Below are 14,016 nucleotides of genomic sequence, written 5' to 3'. Positions count from 1 at the left end.
GTTCAGCCTGTTCATTTCCTGCAGTTTTGTCCATTTGGCTCTAACATTTTGCTTAGTTAAGTTCCTCCCACCCGCTGACTGGCCTTTCTGCCCTTCCCGCCATGCAGGAAGTATTACAAGTTCATCCTGACGCGGAATTTTGAAGCGCTGAACTCCAAGGGTGGAGGGAACCAGGTGTCGCTGCTCAACATCATGATGGACCTGAAGAAATGCTGCAACCACCCCTACCTGTTCCCAGTGGCCGCTGTGGTAGGGGCACATCGTGGACCAGTACAACCAAGACACCATGCCAGAATCGGACTGTTTGAGTCACCAAACATATGATTTGCACAAAAAAAAAATTGTAATGGTGAAAAGGAAAGCAATTTTATGGCATAATTTTAAACACAGTAATAATGTCAATGGCTTCCATTAATCAGTTGTAACAATCACTATGAAAATAAAGCATAGAATGGCTTTTGGAAACGGCAAATAATGCTTGATAATGATCAAATGAAGAGAAGATTTGATTGGCAGGAACGCTGTGTTTACAGTTACCAAATCTCAAAGCTACTTTCTGCCCAAATGAACTCACCCTGTAATTTTCTAATTACAGTCTGTCCCCAGCTGTGTTGGCAGTGGTGCCGTTTTTAATTGTGTCAGCCATTCAATCAATAGCTCAATCATGGCTCATTAAATGAAAGCGAACCAGTGTACACAGGTACCCCGAGTGCTGCAGTCAAGGACCCCTGCTCTAAGCTCTCTTATTATGCAAATTGTCCTTCCTTCATATGCAGACGCCCGTATTAATCAATATAAGTTTGTCATGTTAGAAGTTTGTATCTGCTCGTGGGTATTTGTGAATCAATCCTGTCAGCGTGAAGCCATTGCTATTCTTTATGGGATGATATTCAAACACGGAACTGATCCCTAATTGGTCTGATTGAAAGCTTTTGATTTGCATGTGTGTAGTGAAGGGTTTATGCTGAAAGCCACACCAGTGGTGGTGGTGGTGTGTGTGTGTGTGTGGGCACGACGCCACACTTATCTGTGTTTGGATGCAGGAAGCCCCCGTTCTGCCCAATGGCTCCTACGATGGGAACCTGCTGGTGAAGTCCTCAGGGAAGCTGACTCTGCTGCAGAAGATGCTGAAGAAACTCAAAGATGAAGGACACAGGGTTCTCATCTTCTCCCAGGTCAGCCTACCTGCCTCTGTGTTCTGTTCCCGTCTCCTGCTATCATAAGTTTTAAATTCATAAAAATATCTCTGTAGTTAGGATTTAGGTGCTGTATTTAAGCAGAATTTCTTGTAGAATAGTACACAGAATTTCCTGAAATTGGGTGTTTTCCCATTAAATTGAATTGGGGGTTTTCATTGCGGCCCAGGTTTATTGTTGGGAGGCAAGTTAGTAAGACTGGTCTTGCCAGGACCGCAAGTACGGTCTTTGTGTTCTTGGTGTTGAGAAACACCCGCTCTCTGAGCTCTATCGGTCTTTGTGTTCTTGGCGTTGAGAAACACCTGCTCTCTGAGCTCGACCGGTCTTTGTGTTCTTGGCGTTGAGAAACACCCGCTCTCTGAGCTCGACCAGTCTTTGTGTTCTTGGCGTTGAGAAACACCCGCTCTCTGAGTTCTACACTGGCTGCTCCTCCATTTCCCTCTCAGATGACCAAGATGCTGGACTTGCTGGAGGACTTCCTGGAATATGAGGGCTACAAATATGAGCGAATAGATGGGGGCATCACAGGGGGCCTGCGGCAGGAGGCCATCGACCGCTTCAATGGTACGGTGTTGTGGGGGTGGATCTTTAAAAGAAAATAGGTTCTTCCTTTAATCTTGTTTTGACAAAGTTGACCTATAGTTTTTGGCAAGAGCTGCACAGGTTAAAACATAGAAGTACACCAAGTAGAGGAGCACTAGGAACTGATAGAAAGCTGTTTCCCATTTTTATCCCCCCCATAAACTCCTCTAAAAGAGTCAGTCTGTGTACGCAAATGATCATTCACAAATACTGAACTAAAACTAATGGATTTTCTTGACATTCAGAATGCTGTTAGCATTTCCGTTCAGGCTAACTTTTCCTCATGCTTGTTAGATGGCTGTAGTCCCCCTTTACCTCACTGGAGGGCGATGCGCCCATATTCCTTTCTCCGCAGCTCCTGGAGCTCAGCAGTTTTGTTTCCTGCTGTCGACCCGAGCCGGCGGACTGGGAATCAACCTGGCCTCTGCCGACACGGTCGTCATCTACGACTCGGACTGGAACCCGCACAACGACATCCAGGTGAGTCCCGTGTGCTGCGATGATGGTGCTCAGAGATATTCCCGTCTTTTTTTTATGTACCTATGGATCATGAAGTCATACATTATTATTAGTAGTATTTCTATTACTCAGTTTTGCGATGTGGCGTCTCACTCCAGCTTCACATCTCCAGGGTGGAGGTTCAAATCCTGACCCTGTCCTGTGTCTGTGGAATTTGCATTTTCTCCTCATTTTCCCAAGGGTTGCTCCTGCTCCTGGTTTTTCATTTTCCTTCTGCAGTCCAAAAGCCTCTGGTTGGCTGAACTGGCACCTATAAAGTGCCTATGGTGTGAGATTGTGTGTACATCCTGCCGTGCACTGGTGTGTATCCAGCCTTGAGTTCATTGCTTCCTGGAATGGGCTCCAAGCTCCACAAACCTGTACTGGATATGTTTTTATGGATGATAGACTAATGATGAGAGCATATTGAGAATATCTGCAAAGGTCCTCATGGATGCTGGAGATCTTTTGCCTCCCTGACGGAATCCTTACCCACTGTGCCGCCCCCTCCCCTTGTCAGGCTTTCAGCCGAGCTCACCGGATTGGCCAGAACAGGAAGGTGATGATCTACCGGTTTGTAACACGGGCCTCAGTAGAGGAGCGCATCACGCAGGTGGCCAAGCGCAAGATGATGCTGACCCACCTGGTGGTGCGGCCCGGCCTGGGCTCCAAGACGGGCTCCATGTCTAAGCAGGAGCTGGACGACATCCTGAAGTTCGGCACTGAAGAGCTCTTCAAGGACGACGTGGAGGCTATTGGTACATGATGATCTAATCTTCATCCCGCGTAACATCCCACTGATTCTAACTGGTATTTCCCCTGAGGCTACACTGCATCCTTATTCTGTGATCACATGACCCTCATTTGTCCATGTCAATTCCTGGGGACGGGGTCCCCTGACCCGATGATGTCTCTGGACCCTTTCCTGCTTGCAGGGGACAGTAAGGATGGAGAAGAAGGCAGCGTGATTCACTACGATGACAATGCGATTTCCAAGCTGTTGGACCGCAGCCAGGACGCCACCGAAGACACGGAAATCCAGAACATGAATGAGTACCTGAGCTCCTTCAAGGTGGCCCAGTACGTGGTGCGGGAGGAGGATGGAGAGGTGATGAGCTTTGATATTTAGCGTCTACAGTAAATCCACAAAGCTCTAATTTTCTGCACCTTTTGCTAGAAAAAACATAGAGATGTCATATAGAGCAAAGCCACAAATTTATGCCTGCTTTAGGAAAACAGTTAGTTAACATCAGTGTTTATTACGTTCGGTAACCTTTTACTTGAGGGGCCACAAATAATGTAGCAGTACACTCTTAGTTAATGTATTGATTAACCATGAACTAAGTGTTAGCTACATACTGATCCCATGTTAGTTCATCATAAATCAGTCATAACAGTTCATGTATTTCATGCAGTTACTATATTTGTTCATGATTTGTACCTGCATAGTAACTGAGTTGCTAAGTTACTTGTGCCTCTAGGAAAGTGTTATTCCATGTTCTTTACTACCAAACCCTACGTGGAGGTTACTTACAAATGGCCCATAGACTCATTTTTGGTGCGATCTAACCCCTCACCATGCAGTGCTCATGTGCGTTTGCATCTGCTGCCCCCAGGAGGAGGTGCAGCGGGAGATCATCAAGCAGGAGGAAAACGTCGACCCTGACTACTGGGAGAAGCTACTGAGGCACCATTACGAGCAGCAGCAGGAGGACCTGGCGCGCAACCTGGGCAAAGGCAAGCGGGTTCGAAAGCAGGTCAACTACAACGACACCTCACAGGAAGACCAAGGTGAGAAGCTGTCAGTTATCATACTGTGCTAATGATAATCTGTGGTATGACCATAGTGTTCTGCTTTCAGAACCTTAATCCAACCTCAGTACAACCATAGAGTGTTCATTTGCCATTATATTATATGCAGTACAACTGTAGAATTCTAATGATCAGAATCTTCTTCTACACTAGTGGCCAAAACTGTCAAAACACCTAGCATTTTTGGCATTACGCTTTAAAAATTACTACATGAATACTGGCGGTAATGTTTATAAACAATCAAAGAATGTTACAAATATCATACACTGGACGATTAAATAAGTAACTGGAGTAACTTGAATACAGCTCTGCAAAATAAAAATTAGAAGTGTTACTTCAGTTTTGGCCACTTGTGTGTATGCAGTAATACCTAACAGACGGCATGGTTTCAGTGATGGTTGCAATAAGGAGAAAGCAATCAACGAGGCCAGACTCAAGGTAGTGGTCACCAGTTTAACTTAACAGTCATAGTGAATCATCAGTGGTCACCAGTGTAACTTAACGGTCATAGTGAATCATCAGTGGTCACCAGTGTAACTTAACGGTCATAGTGAATCGCCAGTGAACAGCAGTGTAGCTTAACAGTCATAGTGAATCACCAGTGTAACTTAACGGTCATAGTGAATCGCCAGTGGTCACCAGTGTAGCTTAACGGTCATAGAGAATCGCCAGTGGTCACCAGTGTAACTTAACGGTCATAGAAAATCACCAGTGGTCACCAGTGTAACTTAACGGTCATAGTGAATCGCCAGTGGTCACCAGTGTAACTTAACGGTCATAGTGATTCGCCAGTGGTCACCAGTGTAACTTAACGGTCATAGATAATCGCCAGTGGTCACCAGTGTAACTTAACGGTCATAGAGAATCGCCAGTGGTCACCAGTATAACTTAACGGTCATAGAGAATCGCCAGTGGTCACCAGTGTAACTTAACGGTCATAGTGAATCGCCAGTGGTCACCAGTGTAACTTAATGGTCATAGTGAATCGCCAGTGGTCACCAGTGTAACTTAACGGTCATAGAGAATCGCCAGTGGTCACCAGTGTAACTTAACGGCCATAGTGAATCGCCAGTGGTCACCAGTGTAACTTAACGGTCATAGTGAATCGCCAGTGGTCATCAGTGTCCCCAGATGATCACCCTGGTTACCGCGAAGAAGCAGTTCTGTCTGGTGTGTTTATTTCTCTCTGTGGTCAATGTGCTGTTGTTTCTCACTGACCCGTGGCTCAGAATGGCAGGATGATCTTTCAGACAACCAGTCTGAATACTCGGTGGGGTCCGAGGACGAGGATGAGGATTTCGAGGAGCGCCCAGAAGGTATGAAGATGATGCTTTCGACACATTTTGCATGCTTTGGATTAGTCAGGTTCTGTCTGCTTTCGAAAACATTGAGAATTGTGATGGAGTATTGACTAGCTTAAGCACTTGTACCACAAAGAGACATTTCTACCATTAAAATCGAATTAAGGGAGAAAGTAAACATAGCTGACAAAATGTCACCTTTGGTGTTCTTCTACAAATGCAAAATGCTTCTGGAAATAAGTCAATATATACACCAAAGTGGAAACAAGAAACAATCAAAACTCATAAGCTCTTATGTCACAGATGCTTAGTAACCCTGTCATTTATATAACTTATTGTCATTTCGACCGAAAGATTATCTTCTGAATGTAACCCCGGGCCTTCTTCAATCAACCAGCTGTTTCCTTGACAACCAATGAACCAATGAAATACAGAGGAACTTGGACAGAGCCCTCCCCCAAGATTTTAAGGATCGAAATTATTTAAGACGCCATTCACAATTTGCTGCTCTTTGAGCTGTTTCTTGTACTTTCTTTGTCTTCTTCTTTAGGCAGGCTTTATAACGTCCTTCAGGATCTATCTTTTGTAAATTGCCTGGATTTGCTCTATAAATCAAACCCCGCTCATTGGTGCTGTTAAACCAATCATTGTTCCCCAGGGGGGCGGCGTCAGTCTCGCAGACAGCTGAAGAGCGACCGTGACAAACCTTTGCCACCCCTGCTGGCTCGAGTTGGAGGCAACATTGAGGTGGGTGCGTGGGTGGGGCAAAAAGAAATCACATGACCTCAGGTGATGCTGCCGAAGGCGCACCCTAAAGCCCTGCCCTGTTTGTTTATGTTCCGCACGTCGCATTTCTCTGATGGAGGACGCCCTGTTTGAAATGCTAAATTGCTAGTGATGATTCTGCATAATGAAACCCCTTAAGTAGCTCTGTGCAATCATAGCAACTGTCCGTGTCCAACTGAGTAGGAGAATAAATCTGAGATACCGTCACTAAATCCTGTTTGGACTTGTGCTTAATTATTAGCTCATTGTAACACAATGGGAAGTAACATATGGAAAATTCTGGCATATTCCCTTATTTGCTCATTCATTTCAGGTGATTACAAAAGCCTGCATGTTAGCAGTAAGTAACATGTGATTCCCCCCCCCCCCCCAGGTGCTGGGCTTCAATGCCCGACAGAGAAAGGCCTTCCTGAATGCCATTATGCGCTGGGGCATGCCCCCCCAGGACGCCTTCAACTCCCATTGGCTGGTCCGGGACCTGAGGGGCAAAAGCGAGAAGGAGTTCCGGTACCCCCACGACGCCCCCAGGGGGGCCCCTCCTTTTATTTACTGTCACACAGCTGCTGTGTCAAGGAACATTTCACGCTAATCTGACTCCTGTCTATACTGTCACCCTGAGTATAGAAACCATGAATGAAAATAATCACCTTTTTTTTCTTTTTTTTTTTTTCTCACCAGGACACATATTTCGGTTTTTATTTACACCAGATGTATAAAGAGAGTAAAATTTATCCTTGTGCGTTGTTGATTATTTTACTAGGGCGTCCCTGTTTAGGTTTTTGTGGGAGGGAAACGGCTCCCCCTGCTGGCGTCAGTTAGCAGCATTTTCTGGTTTCCCAGGGCCTACGTGTCCCTATTCATGAGGCACCTGTGTGAGCCCGGAGCCGACGGGGCGGAGACCTTCGCCGACGGCGTCCCGCGGGAGGGTCTGTCCCGACAGCACGTCCTCACCAGGATCGGGGTCATGTCGCTGGTCCGGAAGAAGGTCACGCACTATTCAACCCCTCCCTCCCCCACTTAAATGGATAATGGAGTCTCTTCGTATCTCTCCATTTCTTATTGCTTGCTGTTATTATACTGTGCTGGAAATTAAATATCACGTGAAGCATAATTTTCTTATTACTGTCAGAATATTGAGAAGCTTCGATTGCGTGCCCACAGGTGCAGGAATTCGAGCACGTCAACGGCAAATACAGCACGCCGGACCTGATCCCCGAGGGGGTGGAGCTGAAGAAGCTGACGGAGAGCCTGTCCTCAGACCCCAACACGCCCGTCCCGGCCAGTCCGGCGGCCACACAGCCCGGCACCCCCGTGCCCCCAGGTGAGGTGGGCGCGCCTGACCTGTACCGCCAGGCAGGTCCTGATTCAGGTTGCCGGTTCTGTGCTGTTCACCGTTTGCCTACTGCCATCCAGAGAAGGCGGAGTCTCTCTCTGGACCCTCTGAAGAGAAGGAAATGGTGGAGCAGGATGGCAAGAAGGCGCCTGAGTCTGAAAACAAGGTAAGGACTTTGTCATACCCAGATCTGTGTTTAGTATCTTCCAGTTTAATTATCAAATTAAGGGCTGCCCCCCCCCCCCCCCCCCCGTACCCGCAAGTATTATGTACCGGTCCCGGATAGCCAGGATGATGGCAAACCACCTGCAAACTCCATATAAGAACATAAGAACATAAGACATTTACAAACGAGAGGAGGCCATTCGGCCCATCAAGCTCGTTTGGGGAGATCTTAACTAATAGCTCAGAGTTGTTAAAATCTTATCTAGCTCTGATTTAAAGGAACCCATGGTTTTAGCTTCCACTACAATAGCAGGAAGACTATTCCATACTCTGACTACACGCTGTGTAAAGAAGTGCTTCCTCAAATTTGTTTTAAAATGTTCTCCCGCTAATTTCCACTTATGGCCACGAGTTCTAGTATTTAGACTAATATTGAAATAGTCATTTGGCTGAACAGCATCCAGACCCGTTAGAATCTTATAGACCTGAATCATATCCCCCCTTAGTCTCCTTTATATAATGTGATTTCCATGTACATGTATAAAGTGAAGTTTAATTGAAAGATTGCGCACAGTCAGACATTACCAACATTAAATGCAGTAATAATAAAGTACATTGTGCATTATTACACAGCACGGTACTCTCTCGAATGAAGGAGATTCTAACGTTTTAGCCTAATTCTCAAGACTCAATATGTCAATGAAAAAATATGTATCAAGGGATGACGGAGCAATGGAATTATACCCCTCACAGGAGGAAGGAACACTGAAATGCCATAGCCTGCTCCTATACGTTTTACAATGAAAAATATGTAATGAGAAAAATGTATTTGTTTAAAAATATCTTAGCCTGTTGTGCTTACTCACCGGCTTACAAACTGTACTCGATTGGCGTCTGAAACTTATGAATTGTTTCCGGAATTTTTTTTACTTTTTTCACAGATATGGTAATCCCACTGTATAGGTGTTGTAATGTGGAACAAACTGACTTAATGAACTTGTGATGTTTGAATTAATAATTACTATTTCCAGAAGTTGTGATATTCCGCCTCCATTAAACTTATTTCAGTCCTTTCTCCTTCCTTTTTGTCTCCATTTAGTTCTCCTTTTACTTCTTCTTTTTCCTTCTTGGTTGCTTATTCAGTCTCTTTTTATCCATCCATCTGCATCGATCTCTTTCTCATTCTCTTCCTCCTTTATGACCTCATGGCATTTGTTTTCCATAGACTCTCCCCAGTTTGGAGTCGTCCCCCAGGCCTGACAAGCCCACTGACAGTGAGGAGCCCAGAGTCAAGGCGTCTGAGGAGAGACAGCCTGAGGAGAACTCAAAAGCAGACTCACCCCCGAAGCCTGAGTCTTCTACGAATCAGAGCCAGCCTTCCTCCAGTCACATGGAGACCTCCTCCAATCAGGCACAGTCAGCCTCGAAGCAGACAGAGTCGCCCTCCAATCAAAGCAAAACAGGCATGCAGAGGCAAACGAAAGGGTGGCCAATTTGGGTTTGGTCACATGATTAAATGATCTTGCATGCATAGCACTTCAGAACCAAGGTGACAATAAGTCTAGCTATTATGGAGTTGGATCTGAGACAAAAAAATTGCAGATTTAAGTCCCAAGACGAGTCTAATGTTACACACTTGTGCCCTGTATTACAGTAAAAAATGTAACACGTGTCCTGCTACGTAGTTAATGCTTTTGTCCAAAGCGATGTATAAGTGAGGAGAGGTGGAAATCTCAGGTCCAGAAAATACAGATCCAGATTTTATTTTAAACCAATCAATTGAGTACTCTGTAAATGTGACCCTTTATACTCAACTAGTAGGTTGAAACAAAATCTTGGTCTGGATTTGTACTTTCTGAAGCTAAACTTTCCATCTCAGCAAGCGAGAAAAGTTTGGGTTAGAGAGGGCAGGGTGAGCTAGTATCCCGGGAGCAGTTGGGGTTAAGCACCTTGCTCAAGGACCCAACAGTGATCGGATTACTCTACTGGCTATGGGATTTGAACCCACAACCTTCCTGACACATACTTCTAATGAGCTATATTTATTCTGATATAAAAATCTAATTTAAATTGAGACCAAAGCTGTTGCTTTCAATTCTCTCAGCATGAACAAATGATGCTTTTTCTGTTTTCCATCCTCCTGAATGTGCACCATTACTGCAGAGCTGGATAGGCACGATTCCCCTTTTTTGGTGAGGGCCTTACAGTCCATGCTTGTGCTGTCCTCACCAGGGGAGCCATCCCGAGAGGCAGAGAGGCCATCGGAGAAGGGAGACAGCGAGTCGCCCGCTGTGCGGTCCGAGGAGAAGGAATGCAAACCAGGTCAGGAGCCTGCGCTTATGCTTTTGCCAAATCACTGACCCCTATAGGACATTGGTGTGAACTACATCGTATAAATTTTTTTAGTTAAATGAATGAATAATAATACATGGGTCTCTGAGTCCCTGTGACTAGAAGTGATTTTTTGATGATAGATATATGAATTGATTTCTTACTGGATCTGCTCATTGTGAGCCTGTGGTTCCCCTTTAGCACCCAGGGCAGAAGCAAAGACTGAGGATGCAGCCGAGGGCCAAGTAAACGGGGAGAAGGAGATCCGTGATGAGATGGACGACGGCAGGAGGGAAGACAGGGGCTGCTACAAGAACAAGTTCATGTTCAACATCGCAGATGGGGGCTTCACAGGTCAGGGACGGGGGGGGGGGGCATGCGTGCAAAATGTTCCTCTGAGGTGACTGATTCATTCCGGCCCAATCTTCCGGGATTATCAGGAGATACACATAATTCCACATAATTCCTCCAACGTACCTAAGATATATTTTCCTATTCCTAGGAATTCCTCCTCTTATCCTCTAACCTGGTGTTGTCTCACTTTCTATGCATAACGTTACTGGTTCCCAATGGTTTTAAACTAATTTCTTTCCTCTCTAATATTTTTTTTTTAAATGTTTCTGATAAAGCTACAAAATGAAAAGCTTGTCATTAAATATTTAAGAATAACCTTCATTTGTCCCCTATTCCTCAATAATGGTTTGTCTAGTTAGGTACATGCGGGTGTGGCCTTTGTGTGTGGGGGTGTGGCCTTTGTGTATGGGGGTGTGGCCTTTGTGTATGGGGGTGTGGCCTTTGTGTATGTGGGTGTGGCCTTCCTGCTTAACATGTGATTCGCTGCCATCGCGTGTGTGTCTTTTGAACTCGCTGATTTTTTTTCCAGAGCTTCACACATTGTGGCAGAATGAGGAGCGTGCTGCCATGACCTCGGGCAAGATGTACGATATCTGGCACCGCCGGCACGACTACTGGCTGCTGGCTGGCATTGTCACGTATCCTTCCTGTGCTGCGGCTGGCCAGGGCGGGACATGTCGGGCTGCCGCCCACTTCACCTGTCCAGACCTTAGGTTTCTTAGGTTTCTAGTCAGCTTGGCTGATGAAATGAAGATACAGGCTGAAGGAGGGGCAACAGTCCGGGGGGTGGGGGGCGTGAATGTATTATCAGCTGAAGAGAATTTTCCCTCTGTAACTAAATCAAACTCATCCACTGGTATCTAAACCACTACAATAAAAGTCTTCTGTTTTCAACTCAGTGGACCTTCCGTGATTCAGATGATGGTGTGGCAGGCGAAGGGAGATGCGTGCAGCACGCGCCGTGACGGTACCCCATCTGCTTGTCCTTGACCAAGGCCACCCTCAGACACGGCTATGCCCGCTGGCAGGACATCCAGAATGACCCTCGCTACGCCATCCTCAACGAGCCCTTCAAGACCGAGATGCACAAGGGCAACTACCTGGAAATGAAGAACAAGTTCCTGGCACGTCGGTTCAAGGTGGGTGGGTCCTACATATAAAATATCTATTTTATAGATTTACATTCTTGGGGGGGGGGTGGGGGTGATTAATAGGCCACAAGATTCCTTCTGCTGCACCTTCGAGAGGTTCTTCTAAATAGCTACGGTAAAAATTTCCAGTTGGGTAAATGTATGAATTTTGTTATAAGTGATTAAATGTGTGACGCCGCCCACCGGCAGCTTCTGGAGCAGGCGCTGGTGATCGAGGAGCAGCTGCGGCGGGCGGCCTACCTGAACATGACGCAGGACCCCGTGCACCCCGCCATGGCGCTGAACACGCGCTTCGCCGAGGTCGAGTGCCTGGCCGAGTCGCACCAGCACCTGAGCAAGGAGTCGCTGGCGGGAAACAAGCCGGCCAACGCCGTGCTGCACAAAGGTGGGGGCGAGTCCCGCGTCTTTGTCTGCTGGCTGCCTGCGGTGCCCGGGCTGCTAACGCTGCCCCATTTCCACTCTGCTGCCATTGCAGTGCTGAACCAGCTGGAGGAGCTGTTGAGCGACATGAAGGCGGATGTGACGCGGCTGCCCTCCATGCTGTCGCGCATCCCGCCCGTCTCCGCACGCCTGCAGATGTCGGAGAGGAGCATCCTCAGCCGCCTCACCAGCCGCGGCAATGAGCCGCCGCCCCAGCAGGTCCGGCCACTCACAGTGCCCCCTACTTGCGCGGAGGAGTTACGGCTGGGAACGACTGTTCAGACGAGTGTCATTTTTCTTAATGGGTTTATTATGTCTTTGCATATTAACCTGTGGCAATAGCTAATTTAAACTACTCCTCTTGGGGTCTGAATCCCCAGCTTTCCGCAGCTGCAGTTAGGTCACCTGACTTGCGATGCTGATGCTAATTAAAGGTAGACAATGACCTTCTGCGGGACTGAAGGGACTAACCCCTGGTCTAAGGACAGAGGTGCTCTAAGGTACTTCAGGAGTCTGTGCAGGTGTGACATCTCACAGCTGTCTCCTGTCCCCAGCCTTTTCCCCAGGGCTCCTTCAGCTGTGCGCAGATGTACAGCACTGGCTTTGCCAGTGGTCTCCGTGGCCCAGGAGGGGGCGCTATGGTCAACTACAGCCAAATGCCCCTAGGACCCTATGTCAGCGGTAAGAGTCGTTGGTGGTGATTTGCTGTGTTTATTTTATAACTGGTTGAGGTCCAGCAGTATTTGCAGTTGTTCACCAGGTGTCAGCTTCTTGGAGAAACCTTCATACTGCTTACATATTAGTTACATTCTAAAATGTGCTCACCAAATCACTACGGTGTAATGAGTGACTGGCCTTTGTCCCCAAGCAGTTTGTTTTGCCCCCCCTCCTCCCCTATGGAGCTGACCCAGAAATACAGTTTGCATCTCCACTGATGATATTCAAGGGCATTGGTGATGAAGTTCCTGAAGAACATGCAAAAGATCAGACAAACACCTTCTGTGGGCCTATAGTATGTTTAGTGTCCGGCCCCTCATTCTATTTTTTTTCTCCTGCCCAGTGTCGACCAACGGCCCCCCTCCTCCCAGCCAGCTAGACAAGAAGCCAGGCGACAGCCTGCGGGACGTGGTGACCCCTGACCTGAAGATGGGGAAGGCCAGTGATGTCATCTGCATTGAGGACTGACCCAGCTGCTCAGGGGCCGAACGACACCAACCAGCACCGGCCTCTTTGGGGTCCTCCTCAGCGTCACTCTGCCATGGCACATGCTTCTTCTTCTGCTCCTTGACTTTATTTTCCCGATTCTGTTTTTGGGAGGCGGGGTCTGGTGGGAGGCGGGACTTGGAGGGAGGCGGGGCCTGGAGGGAGGCGGGGCCTGGAGGGAGGCGGGGCCTGGACAGAAGAGCATCTTCCCCGAGGAAGCAGCTTATGTGTTTGTGTTTTATTTTTCTCTTCTTCGCTTCAAGATGCTAAGAAGGGATGACAGGAAGCCAATGGACTCAATGCCTCGTCGTAGCAGTGCTCCATCTTCAGAGGAACCTTTCATTTTGCTGCCACCTGACCCGAAACTCTTGACAACCAGACAGATCTCCGCACCTTCACTGGAACTTGCCCCCTTGTAGGCCCCTCATCAGTCTCATGAGAACACTCTGTGTGACCCTGCGCCCCCACCCCCCCACCCCACCCCCCTCCCCCCACCCCACCCCCCTCCCCCCACCCCACCCCCCTCCTCATGTGCATAGATCCTCCATAGGTTTCGGGGTGACTGCAGCTGCAAAGGGGCTGTGCAAAGCACTCCCCTCCCTCACCCCGTCATTAATTAGTACGTTTGGCATTTTAATTACATTGTGGCAGGAAGGTGTAAAACTGAAAGGGAGACGAGAGTAATCTGTATATATATTTTGAGTGCATGATGTTACCGTCGGCCTGCCGTGCGCAGCAGACGCAGAGAGGTAAACGAGGCTTCATTACACTGGGTTCGGAATTGACGGATATTCTGCGATGTTCTGGAACGTGCAGCGTTTGTTAGTAGGATATGTGGTCGGGTTTGTGGTACAGACTTTTCTTTTTTTTTTTTCTTGTGCTTG

General features: G+C 47.4%; 1 protein-coding gene across 2 annotated transcripts in view; it reads left to right on the top strand.

Moving 5' to 3' along the window:
* chd5 (chromodomain helicase DNA binding protein 5) overlaps positions 1-13,615 on the top strand; it is a 30,047-nt gene extending 16,432 nt beyond the window's left edge. Inside the window, exons 19-40 of one of the 2 annotated variants that reach the window (XM_023790605.2) lie at positions 108-249; positions 1,044-1,175; positions 1,643-1,760; positions 2,134-2,258; positions 2,797-3,034; positions 3,212-3,384; positions 3,893-4,067; positions 5,339-5,404; positions 6,048-6,136; positions 6,549-6,682; positions 7,016-7,160; positions 7,337-7,496; positions 7,589-7,674; positions 8,899-9,136; positions 9,906-9,995; positions 10,206-10,358; positions 10,888-10,996; positions 11,365-11,497; positions 11,699-11,894; positions 11,985-12,148; positions 12,484-12,610; positions 12,990-13,615. In XM_023790605.2, coding sequence (XP_023646373.2) covers positions 108-249; positions 1,044-1,175; positions 1,643-1,760; positions 2,134-2,258; positions 2,797-3,034; positions 3,212-3,384; positions 3,893-4,067; positions 5,339-5,404; positions 6,048-6,136; positions 6,549-6,682; positions 7,016-7,160; positions 7,337-7,496; positions 7,589-7,674; positions 8,899-9,136; positions 9,906-9,995; positions 10,206-10,358; positions 10,888-10,996; positions 11,365-11,497; positions 11,699-11,894; positions 11,985-12,148; positions 12,484-12,610; positions 12,990-13,114 — 3,118 coding nt within the window. In that variant the 3' untranslated portion in view covers positions 13,115-13,615. Of the gene's footprint in view, positions 1-107; positions 250-1,043; positions 1,176-1,642; positions 1,761-2,133; positions 2,259-2,796; positions 3,035-3,211; positions 3,385-3,892; positions 4,068-5,317; positions 5,405-6,047; positions 6,137-6,548; positions 6,683-7,015; positions 7,161-7,336; positions 7,497-7,588; positions 7,675-8,898; positions 9,137-9,905; positions 9,996-10,205; positions 10,359-10,887; positions 10,997-11,364; positions 11,498-11,698; positions 11,895-11,984; positions 12,149-12,483; positions 12,611-12,989 lie in introns of both variants that reach the window. The other variant, XM_023790604.2, reaches the window with a different exon arrangement.
* Positions 13,616-14,016: the final 401 nt, after the last annotated feature.

This window comes from Paramormyrops kingsleyae, chromosome 8, assembly GCF_048594095.1.
Source record: "Paramormyrops kingsleyae isolate MSU_618 chromosome 8, PKINGS_0.4, whole genome shotgun sequence".
NCBI lineage: Eukaryota > Metazoa > Chordata > Actinopteri > Osteoglossiformes > Mormyridae > Paramormyrops > Paramormyrops kingsleyae.
This window is presented reverse-complemented; position numbering and strand designations above follow the sequence as displayed.